This window comes from Anoplophora glabripennis, unplaced genomic scaffold, assembly GCF_000390285.2.
Source record: "Anoplophora glabripennis isolate ALB-LARVAE unplaced genomic scaffold, Agla_2.0 scaffold73, whole genome shotgun sequence".
In the NCBI taxonomy this organism is placed as follows: domain Eukaryota; kingdom Metazoa; phylum Arthropoda; class Insecta; order Coleoptera; family Cerambycidae; genus Anoplophora; species Anoplophora glabripennis.
In genome coordinates, this window is record NW_019416874.1 from 273600 (window position 1) to 298130 (window position 24531).

Genomic DNA, 24531 nt, shown 5'->3' on the forward strand with positions numbered 1-24531 from the left:
CAGGATGAGAATTCCATTCGGAGAGACCTATCGAACAAAAACTAATGAATGGGGGCGTTGAAATGAGCGGCAAACCCCATATGGGCCTCGTTTACGAATTGTTCTACAATCACCAAGTCGAACGTTTCGTTGGAATGTATTAGTTGTTGCACTTTCTCATGAGCTAAAATGTACTCTGTAATCACCTGCCCGAACATTTCGAATAAGATTATTGATGTGAATAAATTGGCGCCCTCTTGCTGGTATAGGTTCCCTGTAAAGTGAACGTATGAAAACACTAGAAATTGCAAACATTTCGGAGAATAAAAAGTTATTTGGTGTCTTAATCCGATAATAGAGGTGGCTACCTACAGTAAGTAAGTTTTGTTAAATTACAATATTTTGGGCATCCCTACATGCATTTCCTCTGTCTCAGTTTTTAAGCGGGACGCCCTGTATATTAGATCTCACATTATAGAGAAAAAGTTGAGAGTAAAAGAATTTATAGAATTTTTTGAAGTGGCTTTTGCTGATAGAATGGAGAAAAATTATTGCTGGTTTTTGTTGGAAAATATCATAAAAATAGATTAACTCACTTAGCTAATCTCAAAACAAAATAATTTATCGGATTAACAAAAAAAAAGATCAAGTGGGATTTCACCTGTATTACATTAGTACAGTCACCTCCTTTAAAAACATTAATAAGGTCGTCAACCAAGATCGGTTTGTAATTCTCGATATCTTCCTTAGGTTTGTACGGACTAATAACAGTAACTTCATGACCTCTTCTTGCCAATTCCGTCATTAGTTTTTCACCCAAAATAAACTGACTGTAACCAGGACTAGGAAATACGGCCAGGATTTTCGCGCATTTTACGAAATATACGACTTTTAGTAAAAGAATTAAATGAAACGGAACTTTCATTTTTGAATTATTAAAAATATTAATTTAGTAACTGGTGAGCTGTAGCGGATTATTTCTCAACGTTTGTTGAGAATAACTTTTTTAAAGGAGTGTTACCAGTTCCACGGTGGCTATCGCGATCGAACTGGCAATTCTGATGTCATCATTTCAATGTTGTATGTCGCTCTTATTTATTTGGCGGGATTAACGTACAGTGCCGGTTTAAGTATAATTCGTCTTAAGGACAAATTTTTTTAATAAAAGAAAACGTGAAATTTTTGGAAAATATTTCCTACACGGTGCATAGAAAACAGGAATTTTTTTTAGAAAAATTCATTTTTTAAATAACTCCTATACTTACAGAGTGTAAATAAATAAGTGCGGAAAAATAAGATGGGTTTTCTTCATATAAAAAAATTTAATTTCATATAAAGAAATTTCATTTGAAGATACAACCGCTTAAAGAAGGTGCCAAAATAGTAGTTTTAAATTTTTGCTGAAGTACCAAAAAAGTGAGAGAAATGAAATTAAGTAGATATTTTCTGCTATCGAGAAGGCACTCAGTAAATTTGTTGATTTTCTCCTACGGTTGTAAGGGGTGTTGCATACGTGGGTAACTTTTTTCTTATTACCTTACTGTTTAAAAATTCATTTTAGATAGCCCGATTCATTCTAAAAAAAGGTCTCGTGATTTTTAAAAATTTTTAAATTAACAATTTCTGAGCAAGAAATTTATTTAAAATCAGTTTCATGGCATGATTTGTAAAAGGTAGAAATTTTATCGAACTGTAATTTATCTAGTAGGTGGCTATCGTGTCGACCATTTTGTAATGGCAACTTAATTGTTGTTAGTAAGGTTAAAATTATTGTTATTTGTTGATACACTGTGATCGTTTTGAGAACTTTTTTGTGCAAATTCATTAAGATGGAGGTCTAATGTAGAAATAACAACTGTAGCCTTACTAACAACAATCAACTGTCATTACCAAATGTCAATGTGACAGCCGTCTACTAGATAAATTACAGTTCGATAAAATTTCTATTCTATGCCAATCATGCTCATGTAACTGAAATTAAATAAATTTTTTGCTCAGAAATCGTTACTCGTTAATCGAGACCTTTCTTGTTTAGAATGAGTTAGGCTATCAGAAATGGGAAGATATACATATAAATTTAACAAATAATTTAAGTGAATTGTTCGATGAGAAAAATGAGTCATTAAAGTTAATTTATACTTTAATAACATAAAATAACATTCCCATTTACACCAAAAATTACTTTGTTAAAGCATTTTAAGTTAAAGCAACTGATCTGGTTTACGAAATTTTCATGGTTATTTTATTTTTACAAAAGTGGCATTTTTATGGTTTAGTTTAACACGTTCCCATAGATTTGTGGGTACACATGTCTGTAACCTATTTTAAGTATTACGTCGGACCGGTCTAACAGTTGCAAGGACAAAGAACAGACGCGGGACGCACCGGGGTTCCAGGAAAGGTCCACGGCAGATTGGCGCCAGAAACTGAATACGTATACCTGCGAGCGACTCAACACCAGGATAATCTTCAAGGAACGCTCGCCTCGACAACATTTCTTCTCACTAAATTTTGTTTTTAATAAAAATACTTTTATTTTAACGTTGAGAGAGAGTTTCATTTTTGCTGCGCACGGAAAACAACCTTCAAATTTGTATGTACATGATATCTGATTGTAAGGGAAGGTTTGGAATCTATTGATAAACGTTGTACCAGATAAAAAGTCAGAAATCGCAGCATTTTTCCTACTTTTGGAAGGAAACATAATTTTACATAATTAAGTACTAGGTAAATAAACAAGAAAATGGTAATTGTTAACTATTCAGAAGGCAAACATATTAAAACAGCAAATAATAAAAAGAAAACTATATTTTCATTATTGGCAATAAAATAACCATAGTTTTAAGCAATTAATATTACTGCAATTAATTCTTTAATGGTAAATAAACTATACATTGTTAATTTTCAGGTATTATTGAATTATAACAACTGCTTCTTTTTTAATTTAAAAAAGTACTACAGCTCAATGAGTGAATAAATTTGTAGGTAAAACCCTGCATCAGTCTAGTTTCTGTCCAACTTTAATTTTTCTCAAAACTCTTCTGTTAATGCTTCTAATGATAGTTCTTAGCGTACAAAAAATAATAGCAAGTACCAATGCTGCAGCAACACCTACTGCAAGGATTACATCTAACAGCAGCCTCTGATACCACTTTAGATTTAAAGCGGGCGACCTATAATGTGGCGCCCCTTTGTGCCTGATGACGTATTCGATCCAAAACATCGCCTCGTCGATTTGTTTAAGTGGTTGGTCGCGCATTATTCTCGACCGCATTTTTGCGTTGTCTCTGTATCTAAAACGATAAACTAATCAGTGCATTAATATTTTCAGTTTCTGTTAGATGTTTCAATAGCGAAAATAAATATCTCAAACTATTGAAACTAACTTCATTTTCAGGTATTGATTTAAAAAACAGCATACATACATAATGTACACGAAAAATTTATTTCTTACTTTGGGTTATTGATCAACTCATTCAATGCCCGGTAGAAGTTCTCTTCTGTCAGTTGCCGGAAAGGAATGGTGAGAGCGATACCATGACGAAATGATTCACGACAATTCTTCATTTGGTCCCAAAAAACTGGAAGTCCTAACATAGGAACACCATGGTAAACAGCTTCTATTTTTCCTAGTAGTCCTCCATGTGAAATAAATGCAATAACATTTGGGTGGCCTAAAACGAATAAATAAAAAAAATTGATAGTTGTTGGTTGAATATTCTCAACGATAAGGCAAGTTGTGACAATAAAAAATGTCGACTTGTGGTCAGTTTGTATGAAGATGAAGTGGATAAATGTAGGTCAATGATATATCTCGATTTAAATAAATAATTAAAAAGTCTCGCCCGATAGAAATTAAAATTTTACATAACAATATCATAAAAACAATTTCTACCAGATTAAAAATTAGTCATTTACTAAAAAATTTCTTTTTTTTACTCTACTTTTGTAGAGAATAATATTTAATCGCAAAAAAGCCTACTAACTGTTAATTTGTCCGCAAATCATCAACACCCTGAGCAGCAGTTTCTGTTGTCTTGGTTGCATAGTTTATATTTAAGCAGAATCCAATCCTGATACAAACGCTTACGAAGTTAAAATGCCGTATGAGATTAGCGTGGCGAAGCCACAGCGAGTTAAACTGTATGAATTGAATTAAATACTAAATATCTTACACAGTCTTCGGCTTATTTGCACTTTTGCACGCAGTGTATATATTCTTAGCACTGAGCGTAAAAATGGAAATAAATCGAAACATCTGCTATATCTTTGGAGAAGTCAGACAAAAAAAAAACAAAAAACTATCACACTTGATTTTAAGTCCAATTTGAGAATGCAAACAGGGAGTACAGGAAGTTTTCAGAAACGTTGACTGTGTCATATGTGCTGTAGTGACTATTGTGTAGTCGCGAAGAATTATCTACTTTCTCAGTCTGACATATATTTGGTTAGGCAAAACTAAATTTATAAAATCAACCTTTTGATGATACTTTTGGCAATTTATTTTATTTTATAAATTGCAGTGGCGCATAACGATCCAAATAAATAAAAAACAGTAACTGAAAATGACACAACTAAATACCTACAAACAATATCTCTATCCTATTATTCCATCAAATTCATACTTGCCTAGAACGTCTTGCTGAGGCAACCAACTAACGATCTTCACATTCTCGGGCTTCTCAGGCAAATCGTCTTCATATTTCCACAGCACCTTTTGCTTTAGCTTAGAAAATACTTTAATAATAATCTTCAGTTTCTCTTCAGGACAATCAGTACTTTTCAAAACGGATCCCATGGAGAAAAATAAAACACCTTCCGTAGCGTTGTCCAAAAATTGTTGAAGATCTTTAGGCAAAGGTTTAGGGGGCAACAAATGATAACCTCCAATTTCCTTGACATTGGGTTGTAATGGAGAAGGGTCTCTTAGACTTACATGCGACACCAGAAGCATAAAACTAGCATTGTACAGAATGTCCCTAAGGTTAGGCGCTCCAGGTACAATTCTCTGCAAGATTTCATTTTGACGTGGTATATTTACGAAATGGACGAATAGTTCTCCCGCAGTGTCGTAGTAAACGTTGATTATTCTTTCCCATAACGTCATCTCTGATCCGAAACTTGTTAATAAGTTGGGAACGTATGCAGGTTGAGAGGGATTGGCAAAAAGGTGATTGCTGAAAATTGTGGTAGGGCCAGGAGCTAATATTATCATGGGACACTTGAATTTGTACTGGAATATCGCCATTGGTTCATAGAAGAAATTGTTTATGAGCACGAGATCAAAATGTTCGTCAGAATGTAAAAGCTCTTGAACTTCTTTAACTTGCAAGACTTTCTCTGTGTACGAGTTGCCCACATGAGCTGTGAATGATATTTGTGAAAGGTACGTCCATTTGGAGATTTCGTAAATTGATTTACGTTTTTCTGAAAACAAAAGTCATATTTGTATTACTTTAATGTGATAATGACTCAACATAATTGTTTAAGTATTACCCAAAATATATTTAATTTGTTTAAGCTGCTTATTTTGGTATACACAATATAGCTTACTTCAAATTGAATATGTGAAACCACAGACCAGATAGATTGAATGATAGGGAAGCAATAGCCACTATATTACTAATTTAACCATTGTTAAATGTATTGTGGACAATTGTTCTAATAGAATAAGTGAACAAAGGAAATGCAAAATCCAAAATAAAATAGGGAATAAATGTCATGAAAAATGGAGTCAATATCGTAAAAAAATTTTTTATAAAATCTTTAGTTTCCGAGAAAAAAATTATTGAAGTTGTAATATTTTCAATCGTTACATCACTGGGCTACTGTAGCCTCTAGCGTCATTCGTCCACGTGGCTCCATTCGATTCCGAATACTGAGATCCGACTTTAGTATTATCGTTGTTGCGATAGTGTTTACATTAGTTTTTCAAGTGTCAAAAATGGCTTACGTGTATAGCAACTTGGAGTTGATCGATATCGTTTTAACTTATGGTGAAGCAAGACAATATTTGATGAAGCATTTGTGTTATGGTGAAATATTTATGTTATGGTGAAGCCTTTGTGTTATGGTGAAGCATTTGTGTTATGGTGAAGTATGACAACATTTGTGTTCATTCGTTGAAATTGGGTAAGACGGCCTCAAATGTGTTTACAGGTCGGTGGACAAAATTTTGAATAGTAGTTGTAACATCAGATATGTCAAATTATTTTATTAATTAAAACCACAAATTTTATTAATTAATAATAACAATAGGGGCAAAAGCAGTTGGATTTGCTGATATAAAATAGGTGCCATAAAATTTTATTTATCTCTCTCCTTGGGCAAGAAATTCTTTTAGTTTTTTGTCTGTTCATTTTTTATTTATAACTGCCCTTTTTTATTTTTTACAAAATTGTATTTGTAAGAGTCCCCTGTACATTCAAACATTTTGTTTTTGTATAAGCTCTGAATCACCCTGTATATTCAAAGTGGGTATTAGTGGGTGCATGAGAGGACTTTTTGTATAAGAAGATCATGAACAGCTGAAAAAAGTTAAGAAAGATGTGGCATAGGACATTTTATGGGTGATGCAAGAACACCTCAATTTTATTGCCTTCCAAGGGTACAGAGGCAGAACATACCGACCTATAGTAACTACAGTTGGGTCAGTCTCTCACACTAAATTAAAGACTCAAAAACGCTGGCGATTTTATTGACAAAATCAAGGGAAACCAGTTGACTCCTGGGTCTTACTTGTAATATTTTAGTCATAAAAGTACCAATTAAACAAGCTTTGAAAGAATTTCATCGGAGGGTAATTGTAGAAAACAAGGGTGATAATGGACCTTCTCCTGTACAGATCAGTTTTATGAAGAAACTGGAGGAGCATCTATTCGTATACTTTTGTCTTCAGTTTTGTATCTACATGGAAGTCTTAGAGAAAGCCCTTATCGTTTTGTTTAGTTTTATATGAAGTATAAAAAGAGAGAAATTTTCTGAATTCTAAACTAAAATTTACCATATTCTACGATAATACACCATGATACTCTATTTCACTCTCTTCACAAAAACATTACAAAAATATACTTACATGAAACCTTTAAAACGCTTTTTCTCGAAATTACATTCTTTGCCTGATTGTGATCGTTTACTTTATTTTAAAGGTGATAAGCTAATTTAAATATATTCCAAAAATTGTTGTAATCAAACAATGTTCTTTTGTAACAAAAATTTAGGTATGCAAAAGATATTTAACTCATAGTCAAGAACTGATTATATTGCGGTAAACAACTGTTTTGCGGGCTATATTGGGGTGTCAAAATTTAATTCTTTCAAGAAGTTTTGTGTTTCATGTATATATATTTTTTTATAAGAAGGCAGTTGAAAAAGACATACTCAAAAAACAGAAATAGCGGAGCTCTATCTATCGTCGCTATATTTATGTGTCGTTCTTTGTCAAAGGTGGTGTTAGAATTAAAATAAAAGATATTTTTAGGAAAGATTACATTATTTAATGGTTTAATTAATATTCATATACGTGTTTTTCAATTAATGATATTTGCATAAGCAATTTTTAATTTTTATTTTAGGGCATATTGGTATTCAATGTTGGTCGGGGCAAATAGTCCGCAGAGTAATTGTTTCCCGCAAAAACATCAGTTAAAAACCCTGTCTACAATATTAGACAACTTTTGCCTAGATTTTTGGTATCAAAAAACATTGTATGACTTCATTTGATAAAATTCTAGGAATATATTTGGAATTTATTTGAATTAACTTAATACTTCAAAGTAAATCATTCATTTAGTGGTACTCACGTGTCAGTACGTGCCTTACTTCTTCCACTGATATATCTCTCAAGTTTTTAATGGGTTCCTTCTGCGGAAAAGAGTTAATAAACGTTACTTGGTGTCCCCTGTCCGCCAGTTCTTTGGCCAGCCGGAAGCCCAGGATGAAATGGCTGTGGGAACCCAACGCAGATACAACAAGGATTCTCGCCCCATGGCTCAAAGTAACGAATACGCCAATTATCAGTAGTGAAGAAAATACATTTCTCATTTTTCAGAATGCTTAACTAAGGCAACTACAAAACTGTTCAACTGTCGCATGTGAAACGGGTCATTTATACAGGTGTCTGTCTAATTTGCTGGTACGTACACTGAGAAAACAGCTTTTAGTTTATTTTAGCAGAATATACCTTTTGTATTTTTTAACATCAAACTTTCAAATATCTCGAGAAATAAGCAACCTACGAAAAAAATATCAATAATCAAAATTTAATCATTCCGCAAGGGAAGTAAGTTAGTGGTAAAGTTAATCCTTCTCCCCCACCCCTTGTAGGTGAAGAGGGGGTAACTTTGAAATTTACGCATAAAAGTATGTAGGATTTATCTGAAACATTTTTTTCAATTCATCCTCAAACCTCAAAAATGTTAAAAATCGTGATTTTGGCACTCTTAGGTTAGGAAATCTCTGTGTTATCGTAACCCAGAAACAGGCGTCCTATTTCGGATACTCGTCAATGCGATTTCCTTCGTTTATGACTTATCGGAGTGCTTGATTAAATCTGCTCTCAAATGAATGATTTTTTTGTATTTTGTTTTAAAGATACCACTTCCTTTGTTAAAAATAATTTTTATAAAAATGTTTCATTATGTTCACATTTAACGTTTGTGTTATTTCTTTCTTCGTGTTTTTTTATGTGACTGCCAAAACATAAAATAGACGTAGAAAGAAAGAAATAACTTTAAGAAACAAGTCATTTTAATCAAGCACTTCGAAGGGAATAGAAAACTACTATATCCACGTCGTTGTTCCTAGTTACGCTAAAAGCAGTTCACCAAGCATTTACATTTCTGCAGGTAACAATTTCCCAGTTATTCGAAATTTGCAAAATGAATAAACTTTTTTGGCGACGAATTTCGAGTATTTATATAAAAGGTAGTATTTTTTATTAAACACATTTGTGGAATCGTATGCATAGGTTCTCTGTAGGAGAAATGGAGTAAAATTGAATTTCATGGATCAATCATGAATCGAAAAAAATGTTTCATACAAATCCTACTTACTTTTAGCCGTAGACTTCAAATCTTCAATCAAAAATGAGGGTTCCTATTTAAGATTTCAAAGGTACCCCCCTCCCCACATACAAGAGGTGGCGGAAAGTGACAAATGTTAGCATTAATATATTTTCCCAGTAGAAAAATTAAATTTTGATTTTCGTAAGGTGCTTATCTAAGATATTAGAATGTTTCAAGTTAAAAAACACATTAGTTATATCAAAATAGCAAAAATGGCCATTCAAATGTATGAATACTGTGAAGAGAAGTTTGACACAATATGTTTGAAAGTAGCGATCGCCATTGTTTGTCAAAAAAATTGTAGTCTGAAAATAAGTTGCTTCAATTCAATTTGAAATTTAATGGGTATAATTTTTTTACTGACTGTTCTAAGTTTTTTTTCTAATTTTAACCCTAGTAGAAACTCATTTTAGGAGGTATCTTCATACCTCTTTTATGTTGATAAATTTACTCGTAAATTTACGCGTAAATCTTTTTCTTAAATTCTCATGTGTTTCTTATTTAAGAATTAATTTTGTAAAAATTACTGTGGGCATCGCTACAAAAATGTATATTCTAATTACCGCAATAAAATTATTATTATATTTATATTATTATTCTTTTTTTAATTACGGGAGGCTTGTACTTTTTTATTCTGCGTTATTTAAAATGCTCTGCATTGGTCCTAAATTTAAAAATAGTTTGTAGTTTTATAACGAATGCGTTCCAGTGTTAATTACAACTCGCTTTATTTATGTTATCAATATTTTTAAAAAGATATGGAATAAATATGGCGAAATATAACTTATGGAGCGACATGTTTTTCTAGGCGTAACACTTTTTAATTAGGTACCGAACACGTTAGTGCAAGGTTGAAATATCAAATAGACTGCGAAAAAGCTTTTTACTCAAAACCAACACAATTTTTTGTTAAATCTCGCCCATACCCGATTATGTTGAAAATAATAAAACTATTCGTTGAGTAATGTTCACTCGACTATTTGTTAGTTAAATAAATCTTATATTGATAACATTAAATATCTCTTGAGTTAGCTGTGTGTATCATATTGGTAAACTACACTTAATAGTAAAGTCTTTCTGATGTCAATTGAAGACCAAAGAGCTAGGCAGTAGGTTCGGTCGCTACGCATCAACTCGGTATTGAAATATTTTGAAAAATTTGTTCTCATATTTATTTAGCCATACCTATATACAGGTCTGGTCGAACTAAACGTGCAGATGGTAGAAATGTATACGCCCAGTTGAAGAATGCGCAAGCGGGCAAACGGCGCAGAAACCGATCTGGGCGACTGGGCCACAAATTTCAGTTGTCGACATATTGCCTAGCAGTGCAGTGCAGCAATGCAGAATTTTATTGTTGATTATTTTTATTTAATAACTTTTCTAACCTAAACTAATAACCTTTCCTCATCCTTTCCTGGCAAGGATATGTTCATACCTTCCCGTTAGTTCATGCCGAGCAGTAATATACTTTTTAATGAAAATGTAAATGTTTTTTGATATGTCATAATAAATTTACCATGAATATAATTAAATGTTAAAGTAGTAGGCAGCCAATTTAACTCGATTTGCAAAATTCGTTTGAAAAACTCATGGGCTTCGCATAGTTCGTTTTTACATCGGGTTTACAGCGGTGGTCATGGTTACCGTCGTGCAGCAGTGAAAGAATGAGAGTAGCGTATACAGGGTGGTCCAGATTTTAATAGACAAACTTCGGGAAAGTACTAATCAACAAAAATTAACATCACTTTGCTCTATGAACAGAGGCGCAAAAACATCCAAATTTTTTTTTTTTTGGATAAATTCTGAGTCAATAGTACTTAAAGTAAAACTGACTTAAAACTTAACTTAAGAATGTTTAATAATAAAAAATTTTGAAACTTCATGTCACGTCGCACGAAGTCTACAGTATCTATAGAACACTAGCAACTAATAGACACACACGTTTTATCTACAATGGAAAAGAACACGATAATCAATAATTTTATTGTAAACAGCTAGAAATGGACCAGGAAAAATTTATTACTCCTTTTAGCGGATACAAAGAGTTGGTGTATTAAATTAAATCAATAACTGAACTCGCAAATACTATTATCCATTTTTTTATAAATTCCATATTTTGGATAATAAGAGATATATTGATTGAAATATATTAGATTTTTTCAGCTGCGTGTACAATCTCACGTAGGTATTTAAAAAAGAACTGAAATGATTCGATGAATTTTGTATCACTCAAAAAAGTTGAATAAACCATATTGAGAAATTATGTCACTTTGGAGGTTGATTTCAAAATGAAACAAAATTCTATCTTTTAAAAAAGCACCTAGATTTAATCTCGTTGAATTAATCTCATTCATGTATTCTGTATTCAGTCAGTTTATCGATCGAGCGGTTGAATAGAAACAAAAAATAATAACGAGAATGGAATAGTTTTATAACAGACAATAAGACAAACGCGTTTGACGTAAAATGTTCTTATTTTAATTGTTTCTCAAATGTAAATAAACATTATTGTATTGTGTATTATATTAACAGTTTTTTTGTAATAGGTATTTAACTTTAATCTAATTTCTTTATACTTTTTCTTTTTCTCAGAACTTTGTTGTAAATACCTTTAATGACACTTCTCCATATATAAAAAATAATTGCAAGTATCACTGTTGCAGCAGCACCTACTACAAGAACTACATCTAGCAACAGCCTTTGGTACTATCTCAGATCAAGCGCGGGCGATCTATAATGTGGCGCCCCCTTATGCCTGAGTGTCTGTCATGCATTCTTTTGAAAAATTTATTTTGTATTTGTGAATTAAATTAAAATTATTAATTTTATACTATGTGATATTCTTTAATTGATACTTATTTTATATTCAGAGTTTTTATATTAACTTTTATACTATTTTATTGTTTGCTATATTAATAATTAATTTTTATTTCTGATCCAAAGTTCGGTCAGATAATTTTTCATTCGTGATTCTTTGTTTACATTTCCAATTCGTTACAATATGTTAATATTGGAAACACCGTTTGTATGAATTCTAATCCAGTATTTAACAAGTTGTGAGGTGCACGAGGACATCACACATTCTTTTCGTGATATAGAGCAGAAACATTTTATCACGAAAAGTAAATTATTAATGTACTTTGAACGGTTCGTGTTTTGTTTTAATAGGCCAGCAATTATTTTTTGTAATAGTAGTGAATTACAATTAATTCCTGGTCCAAATTGTTGTAATTTTATCAGAAGTCAGCACGATAAAAAAAATTAATATGAGCACATGTTTTAAATTAGTTAACTGCTATTAGTTAACTAATGGAAACGTTTGTTTTATCTTGTGCAAAAGTAGTTTTTATGATATTCCTTCCAGCAGTGTTATAATTCTTTATTAAGTTTAGTTAGTGATATTTGAGATATGTCCCTTTGTTTAGTATTGCGTCTTTCTTTTTCTTTCAGGGCGGGTCATCGTTAAAGATTTCGTCGATGTCTTCTAAGAAAATTGCATACAACGTATTGAAAATGTATATCATTATTACGAAATTCTTTTAATTTTGATAAAAGTGAATTAATTCTCTTTTTAGAAAATGTTACGTCAATTAATTTATTCTTCAAAATTTGGAATACAACATCGGATGTTCAAAAATTATTGTAAAGGTTTTCAAGAAAAAAATTGTTTTAATCCATAAATGGATCCTAAAGTTTGTTGATCATTTAAAAAATCCCCACTATCCAATATGAAATCAAAAATCTCAATAAGTTTCTTTCTATAAGTTTTGACCGTAAAAGCAGCTCTAGAAGAAAAATTCCAACGAGTAGAAGCATTACTTGGAATCCTGTTTTGCATTATTTTTTTAATACGTCAGATATTTTAGTAGATTTGGAAAAAAAATGCTCACTTCTTTAATTCCGTTGCAAGCTTTACTTAAAACTAAATTGAATTTATGTGCGTAACATTGATTAAAATAATTTTGAGGAGCGACGTCTTTTACTTTTCTTTGAGGTCTATTAACATGACCAGACATTACCGCGGCATTCAGCACCATCATAGATTAGCAGTTAATTTATTTTATAAGTCAAATTTTCCAAATTCATTAATTAATACATAATATAAACAAACTATCTGCATCTCGCCCAGTTGTTATGTCAGAAAATCCAACAAATCTTCCAACAACTTCTCCATCTACTACGTATCTAAAAATTACTGATAATTGAGACTTACAGGTAACATCCGTGGTTTCAATTTGCCAGTAGAAAAATTCGCTATTATTTAATTCGTTATAAACTTTACTTTTTATAATTGAACTATTACTCTCAATTAAATCGTTTTGAATGGTTTTAGAGGTTCCTCTAACGAGCCGCCACTGTATACGTTAAAATTTGGTACAAATATGTTTTTGAGGATGCTATTAAAACAACCAGTAGTGTGTTAATAATGAACGATTTTAATTATGTACGCGTACATAGTCCTTTCAAGTAACTCTACATCGCTATTAATTTAAATTTTAAACCATCCAAAATAATTCTAAAGCACATGATTATTGAATCGTTGTAAGGAAACATATACGAGTATATATGGTTGCCTAACAATAAGAAAAGTTTGGTGAATTACAGACGTCCTTCTTCATTTTCTTTGTGGCAAAATCATCATAATTACCAGTTTTTCTAAATTCCATCAATCTAGTTTCTGTTCCTTCCTTTTCAAATAGTTTTTGTTAATACTATTAAGCATCCATTTCAGTAAATAGGAAATGATGACACAAATCGATACTACAGTTACACCTACTACAAGAATTACATCCAGCAAGAGCCTCTGATACCACTTGAGATTCAGCGCGGGCGTCCTAAAGTGTGGGGCCCCCTTATGCCTGATGACGTATTCGATCCAAAACATCGCTTCGTCGAGTTGTTTCAACGGTTGGTCGTGCATTATCTTCGATCGCGTTTTTGCGTTGTCTCTATATCTGTAATAAAAATCAAATAAATGGTGTCATAGGTTAGACATATTGCGATAGATAAAGGAATATCGCACCGATTTTTGTATCTTTATTCACAGCAGTTTTATCTTAATTTATCTCGTTAGAGAGTGTCTAGGATTATGAAATTTGTTATGGCTGATTTGGTACTAGAAAAAAAATTATTATCACCTTATTGGAAAATTATCGCAAATATGATAAAAGATGCTAGTTGCATAGTGTACATAAATAATATAAGTACGTGCTAAAATAGCGACACTTCAAGTCCATGATAACTTTATTTGAATGCTTGGAAATATTCTACGTTTAAAATTAATAATTGAATTTGGCAATTATGTGGTTGATCTCTAAACACTAAATAAAGAACTATATTTAAATATTTTTTATGATTTTTTAAAAATTTTGGACCTTTGGATAACATTTTAATATGCCATTTCTTAACCTGAGTTCTATTTTTGCAAAAAATCCTACAAGGAAACCAAAAAATAAAACATTTGTAGATAGAGACTGAAATATGAAAAAAAAATGTTAGTTCACTGCGACTATTCACAATTTTACAAAAATACAAAAGTATTTTTTTTAGGGAAGAAGTTTGAGACAAAAATTTATCAATTCTTGTAAGAATCCACAGCAAAATGTAAGAAAATGTGCATTTATGTCACTCCAATTAAGAACCAGTGGTATCTTTTTCCCTAAAAAACCTCTAGGGGTATTTGTTCAATTATTCCACCAATAGTCGCACTTGGCCATGACCTTGAAATATAAGACAAATCCCACCAAAAAAGTTCATTAAAAAAGTGAGGAAAGTGGCTAGTACTTAAGGAAAACTCCTTGTACATAGTCACTTACTTGGAATTATTTATCAATTCGTTCAGAGCCCAAGCGAAGTTCTTCTCGGTGAGTTGAGGAAACGGGATGGTGAGAGCGAAACCCTGACGAGCTGCATCATATCCGTTTTTCTCTTGATCCCAATAAACCGGAAGTCCTAGCATAGGAACGCCGTAGTAGACTGCTTCTATCTTCCCTAGTAGTCCCACATGGGTCACGAAGGCGACGATATTTGGATGAGCTAGAACAGAGGAAATAATTTTTGGCAGGATTTGAAATTGTTGAACTAATGATATTACGGAAAACCATTACTCTGTGGAACTATATCAATGGTGTAAACCGACCACATGACAACTAGCCCGGAAATTGCTCAAACTAAGCACGCATCAAGTGTCCTGTCCTTGGAACGTGTAATAATAGAAACCACATGTCTGTGTACTTACCCAAGACATCTTGCTGTGGCATCCAGCTGACTATCTTCACGTTGTCCGACTTCTCTGGCAAATCTGTCTCGTACTTCCACAGCACTTTTTGCTTCAGTCTTGAAAATACTTTCAAGACTGCTTCCTTCTTCTCCCTCGAAAAATCAGCGCTCCTCAAGAAAGATCCCATAGAGAAGACTATGACCCCCTCTTTAGCGTTGTCCAAAAACTCCTGGAGATCTTTGGGCAAAGGTTTAGGAGGTAGCAAGTGGTAACCTCCAATATCCTTCATATTAGGCTGTAGTGGAGCAGCGTCTCTGAGACTTATATGCGAAGTTAGGAGCATGAAACTGGCGTTGTAAAGGATATCTCTAATGTAAGGTGCCCCAGGTACATATTTTTGCAACAGTGCGTTTTGGTTTGGTATATTTACCAATTGAACGTATAATTCTCCTACGACGTCATAGTAGACGTTGAGTATTCTTTCCCACAGCGTTGTGTGCGTTCCAAAATTGGCCGCCAGGATGTTTGGAACATAAGCAGGTTGGGAAGGATTGGCGAAAAGGTGGTTGTTGAAGATTGTGGGAGGGCTTGGCGTGAGTATCACAGAAGGGCACTTGAATTTGTACTGGAATATCGCCATTGCTTCGTTTAGGAAGTTCTCTATGAGTACGAGATCGAATTTTTCGTCGGATTTTAGGAGTTTTTGGACGCCCTTAGCTCTTAGGACGCTCTCCGTGAACGAGTAACCGAAAGCTGATACATAGGCTAGCTGTCCGGTGTAGGTCATCTGACCCATGTCGTAAAGCTCTTTCCTTTTTTCTAGAAAAAGTAAATGTTTTTATAGTTTACAATAGTCCAAAACATCTATGTTTTTGTTGTACTTTTTATAAGATTGTTTATAATATTTTGGATTATCCAAATATACAGAGTGATTCACAATTTATCCAAAACAATTTGGGAATAGATGCGGCATGAGAAATGGGGTCAATATCGTAAAAAAAATTGTAAAATCCTTATAGCTTGTGAAAAAAAAATTATTGAAATTGTAGTACTTTCAACTATTACATAGCTGGCAACTGTAGTCTCTATAGCGTCATTCGTAATGCGCGTGGAGAGCCACGTGGCCTCAGCGACTCCGAATACTGAAATCCGACTTTACAGTCGACGTTGCCATAGTGTTTACAATAGTTTTTTAGTAGTTAGTGTCAAAAATGGAACAGTTCTAACATCAGGTATGCCAAATTATTTTATTATTTAGAACTACAAATTAATTTTATTAATTAATAATTAAAATAGCGGCAAAATCAACAACAACTTTTATTAAGGTCATTAACGTGCCCAATTTTTGTCACATAATGCGCAGTAACTTGTTAAGTATTAGACATTTGATACCTATTAAAGCCATTTTGCTCTAAAAAAATGTTTAGGAAACCACCCCCATAGCGCAAGTCGTACCAGGAGTTAGAGTGCGATCTTTTGGTTGAATACCCAGGAGGCAGTTCCCAAGCAACCCTGAAAAAATCATCCTGTTTGGATTTTTTTTATAAAATTATATCTTTATTGGATTATTATGTCATGAAATTCTGACATAATTTTTAAGTCTAAACTATTTTCTTTAATAACAAAATCTATCGAATTATATTACGACCTGTTTGAAATAACATAGGTTTCCAGTTAAATAAATCAAGTAAGTAATACAAAGTATAGATTTTTTAGTGCAACGAATGTAATGAAATTGTTTCGGTGTAACTTTTATTTGAAACTTCATTTTATAACACCCTGTATGTGATAGTTCATGATATTACCATTAATTGAATATCTCAATTATTATTAGATTGCTCTTGTAAGTTATTCAAAATGACTAAAATTTAAAGGCTTGTCGGAATGAAAAAAAAACCTTCAACGATTATTATTATTTACTGAAATATTGATGTAAATAAATACTATAAATTTTATCAGTTTTTTTCCAGTTATCTAGGAATTGCGAAACCTTAATGACAATTTTTCAAAGTATAAAACGTTTAATTATAATGATTGATCTAAATTAATAGGTACCAACTAATTAGTGGTAATTAAGTTGTACAGAATAAAAACAAGTTTTGTAAGCGGTCTTATGAATTATGTATATCCCCCGACTTATCTTGATTTTTATAAAAAAATGTAAGAAGTAATATTTAATTAAGCTGATCTAAGTTAGTTCTAAAAATTTTCTTAAATTCTTTATTATTAATAATNAATTTTACTGAATGGGCCTATTGTGATTATGCGTAAAAAGTATTTCCCACAAGCAAAATTTATGTCTTGAATCAGCAGTGTTATGATTCCGATATTTTATTTGTGTAGCATTTATAATTATAATAATAATAGCTTTATTTGCTCAACAGTGTACAAGCACTCATAATTTCGATATATGAATATGAACATAAGAGAAAACCTTGAACAAGAAGTACTTTGAACTAATTTAATAACTTCATTAATAATTGTAGAGTTGTTGATATCAAATAAGTGCGCAATGCTATTAAAATTTTTACTCATCATATTAGTGGTGACTTCAAAATAATATTAGTTCTCGCTCTAAAAGTGTGGAAGGTAATACTTTGCCTAGAATGGTGTATGGGAGTATTAAAGGCAATTTCCCCTATAGTACAGTCATTGAAGCTTTTCACCTCCGAGTTCTTTGAAACTGAACCGATCCACTTGAAATATGGCAGATAGTTAGAGAAAGGGTCAATGAACATTAGTGACATAGCGCCGATTGACGCTTCCACCCTGTTGGAGGTTGACACCCCTTCTCGGGGGTGGACATTTTTTTTTTAAATAACGCTGGAAATCGATAGAAAATCAAATCTTGAGCAAAAAATATTAGAAGAATTTTTTCGAGAAATCAATAGTTTTTAATTATACATGATTGAAAACTTGGAATTTTGAGCGAAAAACTTCTTCAAAGTATTTTTCGCGAATAACTCAAAAACTACGCACTTTAAAAAAAGTGTAATGAACAAAAATGTAGCAAATAAATAAACAAAGAATCGTTTTTTAAAAAGTGTTGTACGTCCTATACAAAGCGAAATATGGTTAGTGGAAGGGGACTTGTTTTGGGGGGAATACTCGAATCGATGTATTCAACGTAAAATAACGGAAAAAGCATTAATTTTACGTGTATAACGCTCCTGAAGTTTTTGTAGTACTCAAAAGGACCTTCAGAATGAGCACTTATAAAAGTTAATTAGCGCAAAAATGAAGGAGTTATCGTCAAAAACAGATGGGTTGCTTACAGTTTTTAAGGAAAAATGAGCAGTAAACGCTGTACCATTTCCATCAGAATTAAAATTAATCGTAGACCCTTTACAATTAGTTTTGCTTTAGTATTTCTCATACGATCCTGAAGTTAGACCGGTTTAGAATGCGTATTTTTTGAATAAAGTACGGTAAAAGTTGAAAACTTATTTTTCATTATTCAAAAAAAATTGCCTTATTTATATAATAACTCTGAAATTATGAAAGATACGTAAAAATGATAGACAGCAAAAATGTTGCTTTTTTTTTCAACAAATATTTTGCTATTTTTATTCCTATAGCATAAAAAATAAAGTAAAATATTTTTTCATAAACAATATAAGGGAATTTTTATTTTAAATTATTGCACAATTATAGCATTCCAAGATTTAAAATGTAATTTTTTATAATTTTTTAGCATAGGGGTGATTTATAAGGGTTGAAAAGCGTTATGAGATACTTTCATAAGCAATGAGGGAATTTTTATTTTAAATAATTGCACGATTTAATCATTCCAAATCTTTAAAAAGCAATTTTTTATCATTATTTTTTGCATAAGGGTTAAATAAAGGGTCGAAAAGATCAAATATATCATAAAACATGTTCGAGAATATGGTACATTATTTAATCTTTGTGCTTGAACAAGATTTTTATTAATAAAATGCTTCAAACTAAATTTTTTCAATTTTTTTCACTTAGGGGTAGTTTTTACCCCTAAAAACCAAAAAGCGTCAATCGGGCTTATATCACTTTTGAACTTGAGCCTAACATGAGCCTTATTCTAAATATTCATGCAAATCCATGCAGTTTCAAAGAATTCGGAGGTTACAGCTGATTTTCAGCTTCAATGACTGTAATACTAAAATTTCAGGACTATCGATTCCGACGAATCATTATCCAGAAATCTATATAAAAATTTTAGGGAAATACGTTTTATTCTTAAATTCGTTAAACCTATTCGTTAAATAATTATAATCTATCCCCCTTACAGGATATTGACCATCGACCTTTAGAGCCAAATATTTTGAGAAAAAAAAATTAATAATAAGAAAGAGGTGTTTTATATTCGTTATCAAAGAATTATGGTAATTTTTAAAATCCACTTTATGAAATCTAACAACAAAACACTGTTTGTTAAAGGAATTTGACTAAGTTATTCGTACTCACTGTCGAGCCCTTCTCTAATTTCTGCCACCGAGATTTCCCTCAAGTTTTTAATGGGCTTTTTCTGTGGAAAAGCGTTGACGAACGTCACCTGATGTCCCCTATCCGCCAGTTCTTTGGCTAGCCGGAAGCCCAGGATGAAGTGGCTGTGAGAACCCATCGCGAACACCGCCAAAATTCTCGCTGCATGGCTCAGAGTGACTAGTGCGCTTACTGCAAGTAATGCAGGTACTATGCACCGCATGTTCAGATGGCTCAGCTAGCGAGTCGATTGGAAAAGTGCAGTGATGTTATTAGGCGATTTATTATATACGGAAACAGATTATGGATACACTGGAAAAACGTAACGGTTGGTTCCATTTAAAATAACAAAATTATGTAGCGCCGACGCGTTTTTTTATAATTTTTACAGTTGCAGAGTTGCAGAAGAATTCCTCTTAGGTGGAACACCCTGCAGGAATCCTTTAACTTAACGAACTTTATTAATTATTTCAAGGAATATTTTTGTTGGTATAAAATCGAAAGGTAAATGAAAATTTGTAGGTAAATCCAAATTGATATAACTAGTCGATGCACTCTTACTAGGCTGAGATGTAATTGAGTATATTATTACTTTACGCACTTAATAATATGTTGACAATGCAATTCAACAAATAGTTATCGACGAACAAATTGTTTTTTTAATATCAAACATGGCATACGTGCGAAAAGTCGATATGATGTTTTAATTTTTATTATTTATTTTACACAGAAAAGCATATAAGAATTTTTTCTCCCCTTATTAAGACCTTGAACATTTACCCTCTATTCGTGATGATTTCATCATAATTGAAGATAGCAAATTGATTAATTACTTCTAAATAATAGTAAGTTTGATTGTGACGTTCTGAAAACTACTCGTATATCTGATAAAACTATTTTTTATTTATTCTTGTGTTTACTGGACATGCAATGGTCGTGACTGAGGTTTGCATGTAAACAATATTTAAAATTATAAGAATAGGTATATATTTTTGTGTAAATACAAGTTACTCAACATAACTTTTGCGATATAGCATTTACACCTGCTTCAAATGACTCGTACGCAATTAAATTATATTCGGTTGCTTTCTAATTTACAAAAAGTTAAAAAAATAAATAATACGTATTAACGTAATTTATTTTTATTATTTTTTCACTCGTTTTATTTTTTTTTTATTTAAACTATTAACAATATGTCTTAGTATACCCATAAAAGATAACAACAAATATTCTGGATACGATAACGACAACACTGAGGATACATCCAACAGCAGCCTTGGGGTCCATTTCAGGTTTAATGCGGGTGACATGTAATGTGGCGCCCTCTTATGCCTGATGACGTATTCAATCCAAAACATCGCTTCGTCCATTTGCTTCACAGGTTGATCGTGCATTATCCTCGAGCGCATTTTTTCATCATCTCTATATCTAAAAGAAAAAGTGCAATTAAAAACGTTCCTTAAAGAATTTTTTTTTTAATCTAGTCTAGTGCAGATCATTATCCATATGTTATGAGAAAAACACAGTTAAAAGGTTATAAAAAATGGATAGATGAAGTGTAGAATTTCTAAAGTGAAAAACTTTTTATAGTTCTAAACAGTTCGAACGTTTTGTGAAATAAATTTGAAATATAAAATCAAACTTTAACGCCCAGTAAAACCACTAAAACTATTAAAAATACGAGCATCACAGAAGAATGACATACTACCTTGCCGATTAACACTAGAAATAAGCATCATTAAGATCAGTAACTATTGTCGTAATCACTATCACTGACGCTATCACTGCTGTCGCCTAAAGGTGTGAAAAGTGGTTCTATTATAACTTTCTTGTTCTTCTTCTACAAGCATAATATATATAAATATAGGCAAATATTCGTGCAGGTAATAAAAGGATGCTCCAATGAACGACATATCACCATTTCCATGCATACACCACCGCTGTCCACATGGAAGGTTATATTTCTGCATGCGCGCCAACTAATTGAGAGTTTGCCAAGTTATATGTCGAGAAAGGTACTTGGAATAAGACCCCAATCTGTTGGTTTCATATTGCAAGTTAAATCCAACTGACAATTCAATGATAATGTGATAAAAGTGGTGGTATATATGGTGCTTTTAGAGACTGGCAAGTTTATAAACAGAAAAAAAACAAGGAATAGACTTTCTACTACATTATTTGATGTGCATTTGTAAAACTTCGTTGGGTAAATATTTTCACTTTGATGTATTTTCTTAAATTTTATATTTGATGTTACTGTTTAGTTCTAACATTACTGCGTTGCTATACAGGGTGATTCAGAACTTATCAAAAAAAAAAAAATTCTGTATGTACAGGGGATCCTTACAAATACAATTTTGTAAAGAAAAAATCAAAAAGGTCAGTTCGAAATTGATTTAAAAATACACTTCTGCACGGCACTGGAAACTGGTCCACTGTAAAACCTGACCTGGCACAATGCGACCGGTATGGCGGCGTTGTGTTTTTAAATAATAAAATCATTTGACATACCCGATGCTGCAACAGCAATTGTTAAAAATTTTATCCACTCACGTGTAAACACATTTGGGTCCGTCTTACTCACTTTCTACGAACTAACACAAATGATGTCTTGCTTCACCATAATACAAATACTTCACCATAATACAAATGTTGTCTTGCTTCACCATAAATTAAAACGATATCCATCAACTCTGAGTTGCTATACACGCAAGCCATTTTTGACACTAACTACTAAAAAACTGATGTAAATAACACAGATAACAGGTACAAACTACCGCAACGACGGATTTCAGTATTAGGAGTCACATGGCTGTCCACGCGTATTGCGAATGACGCTAGAGACTACAGTTGTCCAGCTATGTAGTGGTTTAATGTGCTATAACTTCAATAATTTTTTTCTCAGAAACTATAAGGATTTTACAAAATTTTTTTTTACAATATTGACTCTATTTCTCATGCCGCATCTATTCCCAAATTTTTTTGGAAAAGTTGTGAATCACCCTGTATATAAAGTATAACCATGTTCATATTTGCATTAATATGCTGAGTACGATCCTGTCGTGTGTTAACGACCCCTAGTCATTAGGATAGCTGTTCTTTACTTGATTGAAGAAGACTGGAAGTCTTAAGAGAGGAACACGGTGGTAAAGCTTCTATCTTCCCGAGCTACCCTACGTAGGTATGTGATGAAAAGAATAATATTGGGATGAGCTGAAAAAGTGGGAGTTTCGAATTTTTTATCTTACATTTTCTTATAGAAATTTTGTGTGGTTTTGGTTGGAAAAATTTGTTTCATTTCTAAATTTCAAGATTTTTTTTATTCCTTCCGCCATATTCAGATTTGTAATTAGAGAATTTATGTGTTTGTAATTTGCTTCTTTTCTCTTTTTGAGTCCTCAACCGATGTCATTCAATTTTTAAAAATCAACTAATACGCTAAACTAATCAATTCGAACAGACGAAAAAAATATTCGATGCGAAATGGATTTTGAAGGAGAAGACTTTTTAAAGTCTCATAATGAGTTTTGTGAGGGAAAAATCCAGGGAGACTAGTGTAGTCTCCATGGAAAAATCCTTCGTGACATATCATAATTTCAAATATAGTGACAAACCGTACTTTTAGGTTAGGATATCTCGAAAACCTGACGTGATGGAACAAATATGAGATTGAATTCGGATTAAGCGCTTCAAAAATAGGAAGTGAAGTGTTTTGTTCATCAGAAAATACAATTTTAAATAAAACTATCAGCTAAACTTCTACTAGATTAAAATTATATTTCAACCATTGTGTATTAAACAAATATTATTTATTATTATTATTTTAGAATTTAGGGGTTATGCAGACAGATTACAGTGCAGCGTATTCCGCTGTATTTCTGGTGGCCTATAAACAGGCGCAACTTTGATTTGCCAGAAAATAGTAAGGTGGCCATATTCCTGGCCGAGAAATAGTGAAATTTCTGGCGTTTTTAGGTACTGAAATCTTTAAAAGTAAAACGTGTAGAACAAAAGTAAGCACAAAAATAAAATCCTTGATGATTTGTTTATTCATTGTTACCATATAAATTTACTCAAATAAAATAATAACTAAAAAAAAGCGTTTGTTTTCTGTTATCCTAACCCCACATTTTAAGAATTATTTTCACGTACTTATAAATAAAAGTAAACAATTTTATATGTAGGACTAAGCAAGTAAATGTTATAAGAATATTTACATGTGGAATTATATATAAAAAAGCTAGTATTTTCGTAGATTTCAGTACCTAAAACCTTGATGGTTTGATCGTTTTTTGCACCTGTTTATTCGTTTTACTGCGGCGTCTTTGAAAATAACCAGATGGCATGACATAACATTCCTATTATTTGATAAGCTTTAGATTATTCAGTTATTTAAATCGGTTCCTTAAAATGTTTTGAAAGGCATGCTGCTTCCTTCGAAAAGCGACTACTGGTAATTAGATCACAAACCATATCTAGTGTCTGTTTACTTTGATATTGGCAATTTTAATAAATATTTTCAGAACAATAATTTGTTTACAGATAGATACAAATCCAAATTTATGTGTCTTTTGAGGATTACTCAATATTTTGCAATAAAATTTGATGTAGATATGACAGCGGATAGGATAGGATTGTTGGTTACTTTGGTAACTTTTATGTTAGATTGTGAATATACATTTAATAAGCAGATTATATAATTGACATAAATATATTGCATGTTGACAAAGCTGTACAGCAAATAGATATTAAATTGACGATTGTCTTGAATTATTTTTAATATTAAACTTGTGATATCTCTAA

At 32.1% G+C, this 24531-nt stretch overlaps 2 protein-coding genes across 2 annotated transcripts; both read right to left on the minus strand.

The window, feature by feature from the left end:
• Positions 1-2775: 2775 nt before the first annotated feature.
• On the minus strand, positions 2776-8133 carry LOC108905024 (UDP-glucuronosyltransferase 2B33-like). Its single transcript, XM_018707784.1, has 4 exons — positions 7782-8133; positions 4609-5406; positions 3434-3653; positions 2776-3272 (listed from the first exon to the last, which is right to left on the minus strand). Exons 1-4 carry the CDS (start codon positions 8020-8022, stop codon positions 2978-2980), a joined length of 1554 nt encoding a protein of 517 aa, XP_018563300.1. The 5' UTR covers positions 8023-8133; the 3' UTR covers positions 2776-2977.
• Positions 8134-13460: 5327 nt separating this feature from the next.
• On the minus strand, positions 13461-19995 carry LOC108905004 (UDP-glucuronosyltransferase 2B9-like). Its single transcript, XM_018707757.1, has 4 exons — positions 19711-19995; positions 15286-16086; positions 14864-15083; positions 13461-14002 (listed from the first exon to the last, which is right to left on the minus strand). The coding sequence occupies exons 1-4, from the start codon at positions 19949-19951 to the stop codon at positions 13714-13716; spliced, it is 1551 nt and encodes a 516-aa protein (XP_018563273.1). The 5' UTR covers positions 19952-19995; the 3' UTR covers positions 13461-13713.
• Between the last annotated feature and the right edge of the window lie 4536 nt (positions 19996-24531).